General features: G+C 45.8%; 1 protein-coding gene across 1 annotated transcript in view; it reads left to right on the plus strand.

Moving 5' to 3' along the window:
- The window catches only part of tmem235b (transmembrane protein 235b), a gene marked incomplete at both ends in the record, with an annotated part of 39,345 nt that extends 24,670 nt beyond the window's left edge, over positions 1-14,675 (plus strand). Inside the window, one exon of the mRNA XM_084338419.1 lies at positions 14,446-14,675. Coding sequence (XP_084194545.1) covers positions 14,446-14,675 — 230 coding nt within the window. The remainder of the gene's footprint in view (positions 1-14,445) is intronic.
- Positions 14,676-15,265: the final 590 nt, after the last annotated feature.

The following is a 15,265-nucleotide window of genomic DNA, read 5'->3' on the forward strand; positions in this document are numbered from 1 at the left end:
ATTCAATACCATAGTCCCCTCCATACTCATAGCCAAGCTCAGGGACCTGGGCTTGGGCTATGACCTATGCCAGTGGGTCTTGGACTTCCTGACTGGCAGACCCCAGGTGGTGAGAGCAGGCAACTGCACCTCCTCATCCATCACCCTCAACATAGGGGCCCCCCAGGGCTGTGTTCTGAGTCCCCTCCTCTACTCCCTGTACACACACGACTGTGTGGCTCAGCGGAGTAGCAATACAATCGTCAAATTTGCTGACGACACAGTGGTGGTGGGCCTGATCTCTGCCAACGACGAGAGGGCCTACCTGGAAGAGGTCAAGGTCCTGGCGGGATGGTGCCAGGAAAACAGCCTCTCCCTGAACGTCAGCAAAACAAAGGAGATGATTGTGGACTTCAGGAGGTCGGGGGTCAAGGACTACAGCCCCCTCAGCATCGACGGGGCACCGGTTGAGAGAGTCAACAGCTTCAAGTACCTCGGAGCCTACATATCCGAGGACTTGACATGGACCACACACATTAACAGTGTGGTGAAGAAGGCACGACAACGCCTCTACTTCCTCAGGCGCCTAAGGAAGTTCCAAGTCAGCCAGAAGATCCTTAAGAACTTCTACTCATGTACAATAGAGAGCATCTTGACCGGCAACATCACCTCCTGGTTTGGGAATAGCACTGCACAAGACCGAAGCAGACTACAAAGAGTGACACGTTCAGCCGAACGCACAATTGGAGGGGGGCTCCCCACCCTCCAGAACATTTACTACAAGCGTTGCAAGGGCAAGGCTAAGAGAATCATTAAAGACTCCAGTCACCCGAACAACTGCCTCTTTGAACTGCTGCGGTCAGGCAAGCGATACCGGAGTCTCAAGGCGAGCACAGAAAGACTCAGAAGTAGCTTCTATCCCCAGGCCATCAGGCTGCTAAACGAACAATGAATGAACACTACACAACAACAACCACCAAACGCACATAGCACGCACATAGCACACACATCCACACGCACACACTCACTTTAAACAAACACACTGTAGCACCCACTCCACACACTTTATAGCACACACCCACTTTAAACAAACACACTGTAGCACCCACTCCCCACACTTTATATTTATGGATGAAGGATTGCACTACAACTCGTACACCTTACTGTAAATTGTACCTAAAATTGTACCTCATCCCATTTCTGCTTTGCACTAGATAGTACTGTACATTAGTACACTGCATAGTATTGTGTATTGTATATTATATGGTAACTCAGAACATTGTACATATGTCTATACCGAACACTGTGACCTCATTTTCTTCTTCTAAATTCATGCTATATTATGTTATTATGTTATTTGATACTATCTTGTCTAGCACAGTCTCTGGAGCGTAACAGTAAGAAGCATTTTGTATGAAAGTATTCTGTACTTCTGTATGACAACTATTAAAGAACTTGAACTTCCCTCTCTCTCTCTCTCTCCTTCTCTCTATCTCTCTATCTCTCTATCTCTCTCTCTCTCTTTCTCTCTCTCTCTCTCTCTCTATCTCTCTCTCTCTCTCTCTCTCTCTATCTCTCTCTCCCTCTCTCCCTCTCTCTCTCTCTCTCTCCCTCTCCCTCCTTCTGTTTCTGCATCTCTTTTTCCTCGTCCCTTCTGTCATGTTACTGTATTGCATCATCATTAGGGGGCGACAGTGGCTCAGGAGGTAGAGCGGTCGCCTGGTAGTCGGAAGGTTCCCGGTTCGATTCCCGCTCCTCCCGGGCAGCGTGTTGACGACGTGTCCTTGAGCAAGACACTTGACCCCGTAATTCTGCTCCCGACCTTGCATCGCCATCGGTGTGTGAATGGGTGAATGTGAGGAACAAAATTGTGACGCTATATAAATGCACCATTTACCGTCATGTTATTGCCAGGAGGATAGGGGCTGATATGTTGGATCATCATGGAGTCTTCAGCCGTCATCATGCAACAAAAAAAAAATTTTATCCACTTTTTCTCCCATTTTCTATATTTTCTCCCATCCCAATTTCGTATCATCCAATTCAACCCTCCCCTGTCCCGAACGCTGTTTCTTGCCTCCCACAAGCCGGCTGCAATGTGGACTAAGTCATACATAGCACAAGTCCCCTCCGGTACTTGAGGTAACAGCAGTCGCATCTTTTCACCTGCGCAGCGCGATCTCTCAGTGGCGAGGAGTAACGCGTGGGAGGCTCACGCTGCCCCCGACACTTCCTGATTCTACTGCGCAGGCGCACCAACCGACCTGTAGGAGTCGCTGTCCACAACGCCCGATCCCCACCCATCAGTTTCCCACCCCCTAATACGGCCAATGTGTATTAGTACGGACGACCAGCTAAACTGAAAGCAAATGTGGAGCGCTGGGCTCGAACAGGGAGGCCCAGCGTCTCTGCATTCGTGGCGAGCGCCTTGCCCACTACGCCACGTAGCTGCCCCTCATGCAACAAAATATTATCATTTTTTATTATTATTATATCACCCTGGAAAACGATCATCTGACCTGCATGCTTCTGAAGCCCGACCTCAGGTCATGTCACACTTTACAACTCAAAGCCACGCCCCTCGCACTCAAAGCCACGCCCCTCTCACTAAAAGCCACGCCCCCTGTACTCAAAGCCACGCCCCTCACACTCAAAGCCACGCCCCTGGTTTGGGGGACAGGTACAGTTTCTTTCCGTAGAGTTAAATGCAATATTTTCATTTTTTTTTGCAGCCGTCAGTAAGTCAATATCTAGCCTACAAATTGCTAAGTTGTTGGAGGCAAGGAATACGTTTATATACTTTTAATTTAGGGTCAACAGCATTTTTATCCACTGTATCTGACCCTCAAGGAAGGCATGCAGCACGTATTAATTGATTCCGCTGGTAGGGCACTGGGGTCAGTATTCCATCAGTCAGTATCTCCATGAACTGTATCTCCATGAACTGTATTATTCAGAAGCAGGTCAGATAGATACCAGTTTCCTCTCTGTGCGTTCAGTAGAAAGTTATCTGGCTGCACGTTAGCCTAGCTTAGCACAATGAATGGAAGCGGACATGGCCGGTTAGCCTAGGCATTGTCCAACTAACGCCTCTCTCCCGAAGGCTAACCGGCCACGTCCGCTTCCATCCATTGTGCTAAGGGGTCGGGAACCTATGGCTCGCGAGCCATATATGGCTCTTCTGGTGACAGCATATGGCTCCCAGAATTTTTTGAGTAAAAAAAAAAAAAAAATTTAATACTTGTGATATTTCTTAATAATACTGTGTCATTTAAAAGTAAACAGAAATTAGTTTTGAAGAAACAGCTAATAGTATCTGTGGCTGAAGATATAGCGAGCAGAGCTGGCGAGGGAACACAAGTGGACAGAAATAAAAAATCTTCAACCTGAAGACCAGCTGATTCTTAAAACTTGGAACGAGCTTCCTGTGACATATACCACACAATGCAGCGTGAGTATTGCCGTATTGACCATGTTTGGCTCTACATATGCATGTGGGCAGTCATTCTTGCATATGAGGAACATTAAGACCAACCTACGCTCACGTTTAACTGATGGAAGCCTCAACGCCTGCATGAAGCTCAACCTCAGCACGTATGAACCAGATTACAAGGCCATCAGCAAAACCATGCAGCACCAGAAGTCGCATTAAAAGTAAGACATATTTAATTCATTATACGTTAAAAATACTATATGGCTCTCAATGAAATATATTTAGAAATATTTGGCTTTTATGGCTCTCCCAGTCAAAAAGGTTCCTGACCCCTGTGCTAAGCTATAGGCTAATGTGCAGCCAGATAGCTTTCTACCGAACGCACGGAGAGGAAACTGGTATCTATCTTCTTGTCTCTCTCTCTGGATAAGCTAATTTCCCAAAATGTTGGCGTGTTCCTTTAATATTTCAAAATAGTTTACACAGTGTCATGTTCAGGACATTCAGAGTAAATGAGTCCTGAATGATGTATAAAGAAATATGGTCTGTTGTATATGTACGCATAAACTAAAATGAAGAACGTATCGTCTCATTAAGGAGAACTATATTTCAGAACCATATATTGTGCAAAATCTATCCAGAAGTCAAAGATCCTTTTGTGCGCAATTACATTGAGGTACATTAGGGACACATTGTGTTTGTTTGTTTGTTTGTTTGTTTATTAACACAGTTAAACAGAAGTAAAAACAATACATAATAAGTTATAACGATTGTGAAGGAGAAGTTAGAAGCCTAGAGGCTTATCAAGAACGTCCCCCGTTTTATAAAATCAAACATACAAAAATACAAAAATATGCATATTATAAATACCAGAATACATTAAAAAGATTTGTGTTAATACAAACATACATACACACAGTACATACATGCATATACTGTGTACATAATAATATATAACAACCCACCCACCTGCCTACAAACCTACCCACCCACATAACCAAATGCATACCTACACATGTATGACCTGTTATCTATCTACTACTTTTGGATGAGAATCTTTTTGTAGTTTGCTTTAAAAATAAGCAGAGATGGAGATTTCCTCAGCATAGGATCAGCTGCATTCCAAAGATTGGACCCTCTATACCTCACTGAGAACTGCCTAAGTTGAAGTACCACAATACGGTATATGCAGGTCCCTGAACTGACGTGTAGCATATGAATGAACATCTGAATTAAAAAAAAAAAAACTATTCAAATATTGTGTTCACATTAGGGACACATCGTGTTCACATTAGGGACACATCGTGTTCACATTAGGGACACATCGTGTTCACATTAGGTGCACATCGTGTTCACATTAGGGACACATCGTGTTCACATTAGGGACACATCGTGTTCACATTAGGGACACATCGTGTTCACATTAGGTGCACATCGTGTTCACATTAGGTGCACATCGTGTTCACATTAGGTGCACATCGTGTTCACATTAGGGACACATCGTGTTCACATTAGGTGCACATCGTGTTCACATTAGGTGCACATCGTGTTCACATTAGGTGCACATCGTGTTCACATTAGGGACACATCGTGTTCACATTAGGGACACATCGTGTTCACATTAGGTGCACATCGTGCTCAGGAACTGAGTCTGTCACTCGCCCAGCCGGTTGTCCCGCAGCGCGCTTCAAACCCGCCTCCATTGTGCCAGTGCCGACACACTCCTCCGCAGTAATAATAATAATTCATCGGATTTATATAACACGCCGCAGTGAGCCTTTAATGACCTCTGCCGTGTTGCCCTCAGCTCCATCATCGTGAAGGGCTTTGGGGGAGAAGCGTGAGAACATGATGGGAGCACGCCTCGGCCCTATACCGGCTCCGCCCCCTCGCTCTCCCCACCTGGATGACGGCAACAACAACACCCTGCAGGTGAGAAGAACGGCGCTCGTTGACTTTAGCTCAGCGATCGACGCCATCGTTCCCCCTCCGAACGCGGTGACCTGGTGGGAAACCCCAGGACCTCGTCGACGTCGAGCCCTCCGACCGCAACTGGATTCTTGACTTCCTCCTCATCAACACAGACCCCCCCCCCCCCCCCCCCCCCCCCCAGTATGTAAAGTTAGATATTACAAAAAAAAAATTTAAAAAAATTATCAATTATTGTCTGCACCTTCCGACTCCGAATGCATCAGTGCTCGAGTCCAAGTCGAGTCACGAGTCCTGAAAATCAGTCCAGGACTCGGACTGGAGTCACTACAACACTGCTCCCCTCGCCTCCATCGAGAACGATGGTCTTGAACCGTGTCTCAGAGCAGGTACTTGTTTACGTGGCACAAAGTATGGGACAAAAGATACACCATTGCAGCTACATGATGACGATGTACTGTAACTGTAGCCTCCCAGGAAGGCACCCAGAGTGCACGACATCATACAAAAATCAATAAAAAAAATCAATCCACTAAATCAGCCGTTCCATAACATCATGGTCTGTACATGTTGTGTTCAGTCTGTTTATTATCAGACTTCGCCCACTCTGTTGGAGATGGAACTCAGAGATCCTGAGGCTGTTGTTTTCTAAAAGGGGGTGTGAGTGGGAGTCATGATGGTGTGTGTAGTGTGTGTGTGTGTGTGCGTGCGTGCGTGTGTGTGTGTGCGTGCGTGTGTGTGTGTGTGTGTGTGTGTGTGTTCGTTCGTGTGTGTGTGTGTGTGTGTGTGTGTTCGTTCGTGTTGGGGGGGGGGGGGGGGGGGGGCGGGGGGTAACTAAGCTGCCCGTAAACAGATTCTTTGTGCTTCTAGTTTGTTTTAATGTCTCCACAATCCTCTCCAGCAAACAAGACACTAAACCGTCCGAGTCCCTGTAGAGTAGAGCCTTGTTCTATCCCTTCTCATGTGAATCATTTCCAACGTAATCGGCGGTAATCCTTACGACGTTCCCTCTTTAGTGAGTTTGTAAACTATCTTATCCATATCTAGGATGAAATCGGAAAAATACACGTTTAACTTGAATTGAAAATGCAGTATATTATACACACTGTCTACTGTGTAGGATACTGTAGAATAGAATAATAATAATTACTGTAGGCGTAATGATCATGTCAAAGGTTCAGTGGTGTCCGACACATACGTTGGTGTTGTGTGATGCGTTCAGAGTGGACGTGTGGGAGATGCACACGTCTCGTCCAGTGTAGTCGTCCTCGCTAGTCATGTGACACACACTGAACCTATAGCAGCCTGGGAACAGGAAAAAGTGGCTGTTAGGACCAAATGGCTCCAATGGTGTGTACGTACTGTAATGTATGTGTATTAGGGCTGTCCCCGACTAAGGATTTGGATAGTCGACTTTGATTGGCCGAAATTAGTCGACTATGAAAAAAAGAAAAAATATTGAAAGAAAAAAAAAAAAAATTATTTTGTATCATCCCATTTGGGCTGTGGGGGTGCTTAATGTCTGAAGGAGTCGACTGAAGGCTTCTTGTCCTCTGTGGGGGGTGCTTAATGTCTGAAGGAGTCGACTGAAGGCTTCTTGTCCTCTGCAAAAGCATGCAATTGGTCCACTGATGGATACATCTTGATATTTGTCTAGTCTAGTGTGTTCTATAGATGGGTTAAAATCCTCTTTCAGTGCCTCTGTGCCTGTTTTCTTAGGCAGTTAGCCTCTGGTATGCGTGCCATTAGCGTTAGCCACGCTTCTATAGGCATCTTTTCTTTTGGAAAGAATGATACAAAATATATATATTATTATTATTATATATTTTTTTTGTATTCGACTAAGAGGTTGGCAGTCGACTACGGCTCCTTTCGATTGATTAGTCGACTATTCGACTAATAGGGGTCAGCCCTAATGTGTATACATGTGCATGTACGCTTCAATGCACCTGTCTTCTCGCCCTATTATGTCTAGTTCCTGTCTGTCCTGGTTGTCAAGTCAAGAGTCACTTTATTGTCCCATCAGCTGGGAAATTTGTCTTGGGCTTTACACCCACTACAGCCACAGATACATACATACAGACATGACACAACACAACTGACTCCAAACAGAGGAGATACACAATATAACAGATACAGTAAAGTACCTGCACAGCAGGATGTCTGGCAACACCCACATTAGAATAGTATACCCAAATTTCGGTTATCGAATATTGATAATATAACAACCAAATATCAGTTATTCGATAGCTGCCATTTATCTGGCACTATTTAAAAGTTTAAAGGTCAACCTCCACGTTGTATTTTTGTTCAATAAACAATGTGGACTAGGCCAACAGTGGCTTTCATGAAGAAGGGGAAAAAAAAGTATTGAAATTGACCCAGTTTTAGCGTTTTTATCAAACATTTTGTCTGCCCAACACAATCACCACGCACGTGCATATTTTAATCAATTGTTCATAACGTGCGTGTGTAATCGTCACAACAGGTGCAGGACAACAGGGGGCTCACCAGGGGGCGCTGAGAGTCACACAGCTAGTGGCAGGCAGAGAGCCTTGCTACCATAGATATATGCTTGCTACTACTAGCCGAATGGAAATGTATCTGTTTCACCTCACTATTGCTCCGTGATTATAGCCATCCATCCATCTCTAAAGCTAACCACTATTTGTAAAAGCCACAACCACGTTACCATATTTGTAATAATGTAAATCATTGTGTCGTTGTACACATATTGTGTTTATAACGTTAGTAGATGTAGTAAATTCAACATAGCTTAGCTTGGTAGCTATTGTGCTAACAACATATCCCGACATCCGGCTCGCTGGCTGGCATGAACGGCCGACCCAAAATGGTTCTCTCCTCTCTGTACACCCCGTCCCTACGGATGCCCTGCCGGGGGGCCCATGGACGCGACGGCGGCGGCAGCCGTAGGGTGGTCGAGCCCGTAAAGGCTAGTGTTACACGATAGCTATGAGCTAACTAGCGCTGCGGGCTCCGGCGCCCTGCGGCCGCCGCTGTTGTCGAGTCCACAAGCTCCTCCGCGGGGACGGGGGCACACAAAGAGGAGAGAACCACCCGCAGGGACGGCGGGCTAATAGGCTAACGTCAGTGAGTGTAGTGGTCCCGACTGCGTGTAGCAGGGACGGCGGAAATATAGGCTAACTGTGATGCACCGAGTGAGCCACCATTGATCTAGTACTATGACCCGGACGGACATAAGGCATACGTTTCCTGGAGTGAAGTCACGGCCGTGCTAGGTGCTAGCGTCTGATAAGCTTTTAGATTCGGCTCATTAATATGCACCTGTTGTCCTGTTGACCTGTTGTGACGTCGGCGTTTGATAAGCTTTTTTGATTCGCGCGTGCATGTTATTCGTGCATGGACCTTTTTAACTCTTTCAGAGTGGCATTTCCGGTGTCAAATGGAAAAAAATAAATAATGAAATTATATACCAATGATGTAAACTACCCATAATTGATCAGTAGGGTTTAACCTAGAGGTTGGGCTTTAACTGAGATCGGCATAAAGGAGTTTTTAAACCTGTCTAGAGCGTGGAACTCTAAACCTCCCCCCAGAGGGCACTAGCTCATTACTCGGCATGTAAGACGTGGGAGGAGTCCGAGACTATGCTATTGGCTGGCCTTAGAGTAGCCTGTTCAAAAATAGACTGCAGGGATGGGTGACCTTTCACCCCTATGCTCTTCCATGCAGTCTGCATCAGTTTGGACTTTAGTTGTACAGACAGGTTTCAAACTTGATTAGTTGTCGTACAGAAATACAGAATACTTTGCATGAAATGTTTCTTTCTGTTTTGCTCCTGAGAGTGTGCTAGATAATAAAAAGATCGTATAAAATAAGTATAATATAAGTATAAAATAGAAAGTCAAGTACGTAACAAGTGTAAACAACAAAAAAATTCAATATACCTGTATATACAGTGCAGGTACAGTACAGTGTAGAAATGGTGAAGTATAGCTTAGCTTGTGAGGTGCAATGAGGTGCAATAAGGAATGAGATTGATGTGCAAATCTCCTTATCAATCAATATAAAGTGTGTTAGTGTCTAAAGTGGTAAAGTGTGTTGTTTATTTAAAGTGAGCGTGTGCGTGTGGATGTGTGCGCTGTGGGTGTATTGATGGTTTGTTATTGTTCATTGTTCATTGAGCATCCTGATGGCCTGGGGATAGAAGCTCCTTCTGAGTCTCTCTGTGCTTGCCATGAGACTCCGGTATCGCTTGCCTAACCGCAGCAGTTCAAAGAGGCAGGTCTTGGTCTGTCCTGCTGTCTGTGTCTCTGCTGGACAGAAATGAGCTTCCGGTTGTCCCCTTGTTCATCTGGCTCATCACACATGCCTGGGTGTAGCAGTAATAAATTAGTATTAGTCCCACCCTAGCCATCCTCTCACAACTTCCTTTCACTATACTACTTCTTCTCCCCCCCCCCCTCTCTCTCTCTGTTTACCTCCTCGCCCTCTGCTCTACTCTTGTTTTTTCCTGATTTTGCTCACTCGGTCTGCCTGTCGGTGTCTTTCTCTCTCCCTCTCTCCATCCATCTCTCTCTCCATCCATCCATCTCTCTCCCCCCCTCTCTCTCTCTCCATCTCTCCATCCATCTCTTCTCTCTCCATCCATCTCTTCATGCCTCACAAACTGCAACAGAATACAAAGATTGAAGAGGTTTCAAATGGCGTCATCATAGAATTCTGAGAAGTGTGTGCGTGTGTGTGTGTGTGTGTGTGTGTGTGTGTGTGTGTGTGTCTGTGTGTGTGTGTGTGTGTACAGGCGCGGGTGATTGTGTTGATCCGCTCCTTCGAGGTTTGTAGGCAATTAAATACCACACACGTCAGCGTATTTCCTGTTCCACTGTTTTCAAACGGCTTCTATTCAGGTTTGCAAAACGACACGTTCCCATATAGACTCACTTTGGGGAGTTATAGCTGCCACATGTTTCCGCTTCATGATTGCTTTGAGTGAATGTCGATTATATTCGGGGGGGGCGACAGTGGCTCAGGAGGTAGATCAGTCGTCTGGTAATCTGGAGGTTCCTGGTTCAACTCCCACTCCTCCCGGGGCGGCGTGTCGAAGTGTCCTTGAGCAAGACACTTACTCTAACCCCTAATTGCTCCCGATGAGCAGGTTGGCACTTTGCATGGTCGCCTCCGCCGTCGGTGTCTGAATGTGTGAGTGAACGGGTCAAATGTGAGGAGAAAATTGTAAAGCGCTTTGAATAAAAGCTGCTATATAAATGCACCATTTACCCTTTTTATTTATATCCCCAAAACAAAGGTATCTGGGATGTTATGGATATATCTATTATTTATCACAGAAACAAGGCACTCTTACTTATGTGCTAAAAATGTCTTTATTATCTCACACAAGGAAAGATGAGGCACAATTGTTGACCATAATCATATAGTGGCCATTTTGCTCTTATGTCATGCTCAGGTTGAGAGTCCTTTCCTCTCAGGGTGGAAAGGAATATTATGTATAATATGTATATATGGGAAAGGGTAAATGTATATACCGCATGTATATACTGTATAACAACAGATGCCTTGTTGTTTTGAGTGTGTGTGTGTGTGTGTGTGTGTGTGTGTGTGTGTGTGTGTGTGTGTGTGTGTGTGTGTGTGTGTGTGTGTGTGTGTGTGTGTGTTTTGCCACATAACCCCCCCCCCTCCCAGGGCCCCCCATCAGGAGACATAACAACTAGCGACGCACCTATCTGACTATTTCCCCAAGGGGATCAATAAAGGAAAATTATATCTTATCTTATTTCAGTGCCGATACCTGGGCTTTGGGTATCAGCCGATACCGAGTACCGATCCATAGCTTTTAAATGAACAGTAGAGACTTGGACCTTCATTGTTTGGGTCATTGGACAAATATTATTGAGATAAAAATAAATCCTTCTCCATTAGAGAGTTAACGTGTCAAAGATGCAGCAAATCAAGTCACTTTGCTATGATTTAATAATATAATAATTGTTAGACTAGAAGTCTTTATTTGTCATGCAGTTTTAACACACACACGCGAGATGGGCGACCCACAGGAACACACACACATGCACTGTGTTGCAGATGAAATGTCTCTCTGCACTTTTCCCATCCCGTCGTCCTTCCCCCCCAAGGGCAGCCGGGAGCAGATAGGGCGTCGACGTGAGCCACACCAGGGGACCAATCCAAGTGCTCCTGTCCGTCTTCGTCAAGGACGCCACAGCGTTAGCGATCTGTTGTGCATGTTTTTCCATTGGGTTTATCTTATCGGGGGGGAAACCCTTGCGAGCACAGGGGAGAACATGCAAACTCCACACAGAAAGGCCTGGAAGATACCCCCCCACCTGGGTAACTGGCAACACGGAAACCTGGTCCCCAAGCGGGAATCAAACCCTGGACCTTCTTGCTGTGAGGCGACAGTGTTAACCACTACACCACCGTGCCGCTATTTCTGGCGCGTTAGACGTGTTTCTTGGTATCGGATTTATCTGGGAAATTCTCAGATAGATATTGTATTTTAGCCTGGTATCAGACCGGTATCCCCTAGTAACAACATCATGTCCGCTCATCGTCATCAATCACCGTCTGTACTCTGTACACACTTCAGTTCAGTCCCTCTTATTCCATTTGACCTCATGAAAGCAATGAAGTGATTCCCTTCAGCTGTACGACTTCAAATATTTACAAAGCAACAAGTCCTTCATTTCCTTTTTCCTATTCATGGCAAACATGAGAGGGGAGACATCTAAAGGAAGTAAAATGGCTATTTTGAAATGAATGAACTGTTCCTAATTTATGCAAATGACATGTCGTCAGCTTGTGACTGCAACTTGTTCCTGTTTGCGGACGACTCAGCCCTGCTGGTCTCTGACAAGAACAAATTACAGGTTGAAAAAACCCTCAGCTCGGAACTAGGCAAAATCTGCATATGGCTCGCCGACAACAAACTATCATTACACATGGGCAAAACAAAGTCCATTCTCTTCGGTTCAAATAACAAACTCAGCAAGACCGACGGCTTCTCAGTTACAGTGGGTGACAATATTGTCACAAGGAAAGATGAAATTACCTACCTGGGTTCCATCCTAGAGGCTAATCTTTCCTGTGACAAAATGGCATCCAATGTAATAAAAAAAGTCAATCAACGAACTCGATTCTTGTACCGGATCTCCTCCCTGGTAAACAAGAATACCCTGAAGACTCTGGCAGGAGCACTCATTCAAGGGTACTACGACTATGCTTGCACCTCATGGTACCAAAGCACCTCAAAGGCACTAAAAACCAAATTACAAACATCTCAAAACAAACTAGTCAGACTACTGCTTGACCTGACTCCTAGAACCCACCTCACCCCTGCACACTTTGCCAACCTAGGATGGCTTAGAGTAGACGACAGAGTACAGCAACTTGCAATGGGCCTGGTCTACAAGATACACTACACGACCAAGGTACCCATGTACATGTCAAAATACTTCCCAAAGGTCAGTGAATACCACGATCACAACACCAGAGGGAGCTCCACAAATCATGTAAAACCCAGATTCGGCACAAACAAGGGACTAAACACGTTTCGCAATTATGCCACAACAATGTGGAACGCCCTACCCAAAGCTGTAAAGGAATGTAAATCACTACCCACCTTCAAAAACACTCTCAAAGAACACCTACGGGAGACTGCAATTCAAAACTGGCCCCTACAAATGTCCTAACCCAGTTGTACAATAAAGACCAATCATGGCTTTGTCAGTATTCCAATGTACAGCCCCACCCAACCCCACCCCACCTACCCAACCTCCTCCAATGTACAGTTTCCATGTCAAATGTATGTCAGTATTCCAATGTACAGTGTCCGTCCCCCCCTACCCAACTGCCCCCCCCCCACCTCCAATGTACAGCCCCACCCCACCTACCCAACCTCCCCCAATGCACAGTTTCTATGTCAAATGTATATACTCTTCTTCTGGATTTTTTTAGTATCACAAACAGTACTGTATTTGAAAATCTGGTATGTCATAAATGTATAGATGTAGCAGTACTGTCTATCTGTATGTCATGTGTGTCATGATGAATTGAAAATGGGGGACCCTGATGGAAACAAGACGAAAGTCTTTCTCAGGTCTGCATCCTCTTAACAATTGTATGTATTGAGCTGTACTGTACTGTACCCATTCTGCAATCTGTTAATAAACTTTTCAATCAATCAATCAATCAATGTTTTCAATCGTTCCTGATCGCCTGAGGTCTCTCTGGTGGCTCCCTGAGGCCCCCTGGTGGTGGACCACGGCCCCTGTGTTTTTTTTATTTTATTTTATTTTATTTAAGGATCCCCATTAGCTACCAGCTAGTCTTCCTGGGGTCCACACACACACAAAAAAACATACAAAAACAATTATTATTGCAAAAACAAAATGATTAAAAGTCAGTACACACAATGCATAATGAAACTAACAATTAAGATAGCTTAAAATTACATTACAGTGTAAAACAAAAATACTTTTGCAGTGTTAAAAACAATTTAAGATTCTTTTTAAAAGTGAATCTACTGTAAATGCAGCCGTGGTTGAGAACCACTGCACTCGCTTAAGAGTTCAGGGAATGAATGTAGCCAATGGAAGAATAGTAATGCAAAAAGTGTCTGTGTGTATGTGTGTGTGTGGGTGCGTGAGTGTGTGTGTGAGTGTGTGGGTGGGTGCGTAAGTGTATGTGTCATGTGTGGTGTGTGTGTGGGTGGGTGCGTGAGTGTGTGCGTGAGTGTGTGTGGGTGCACGTGCGTGCGTGGATACCTAATTAACTATACTGTATGTATATAACCGATACCTCATTGTTTTGAATGTGTGTGTGTGGGGGGGTGCGTGCGTGTATGAGTGAGTGAGTGAGTGAGTGAGTGAGTGAGTGAGTGAGTGAGTGAGTGAGTGAGTGAGTGAGTGAGTGAGTGAGTGAGTGTGTGTGTGTGAGTGATATACTGTATGTATATATAACAACAGATGGCTCATTGTTCTGAATGTGTGGGTGCATGTATGTGTGTGTGTGTGTGCGTGCGTGCGTGCATGTGTGTGTGTGTGTGTGTGTGTGTGCGTGTGCATGTGCGTGTGCGTGTGCTCTCTCCTCAGGCCTGGTGACCCTGTGTGGAGTGACCCTGTACATGAGCTACTCCTACCAGGCGCTGGCGGAGACGGAGAGGCAGGTGGGGGCGGAAGGCTTGGCCCACGTGCGCACCTCCTTCGGCTGGTCCCTGGCGCTGGCCTGGCTGTCCTACGGCCTGGAGGTCCTCACCGGCCTCCTGCTGCTCGCAGCCGCCCACACGGCCAGGTTGAAGAAGGGGCGCCCCGCCTCGGCCTAGCCCACACGGAGGATCTGTATTCAACACGTGTCATTAGTGGGGGTGGCTAACGTTAGCTGGTCAGCTAGCACCTGTAACATTAGGTAGCTGGGGAGGCTAACGTTAGCTGGTCAGCTAGCACCTGTAACATTAGGTAGCTGGCAGGCTAACGTTAGCTGGTCAGCTAGCACCTGTAACATTAGGTAGCTGGCAGGCTAACGTTAGCTGGTCAGCTAGCACCTGTAACATTAGGTAGCTGGCAGGCTAACGTTAGCTGGTCAGCTAGCACCTGTAACATTAGGTAGCTGGGGAGGCTAACGTTAGCTGGTCAGCTAGCACCTGTAACATTAGGTAGCTGGGGAGGCTAACGTTAGCTGGTCAGCTAGCACCTGTAACATTAGGTAGCTGGGGAGGCTAACGTTAGCTGGTCAGCTAGCTAAATCAAAGAACATTTAGTAGGGGTGTAAAGGTACACGTGTCCGCACCGAACCGAACCGCTTCAGTGTGTACCGTAACGTACCGAACGGCTGTGTAGTGCAGTGGTTCCCAAAGTCGGGGTCGCGACCCAAAGGTGGGCCGTGAGCAGCCACGGGAGGGCCACGAGATGATTT

The sequence above is a fragment of the Notolepis coatsorum genome, assembly GCF_963971535.1.
Source record: "Notolepis coatsorum genome assembly, contig: SUPER_10_unloc_2, whole genome shotgun sequence".
Lineage (NCBI taxonomy): Eukaryota > Metazoa > Chordata > Actinopteri > Aulopiformes > Paralepididae > Notolepis > Notolepis coatsorum.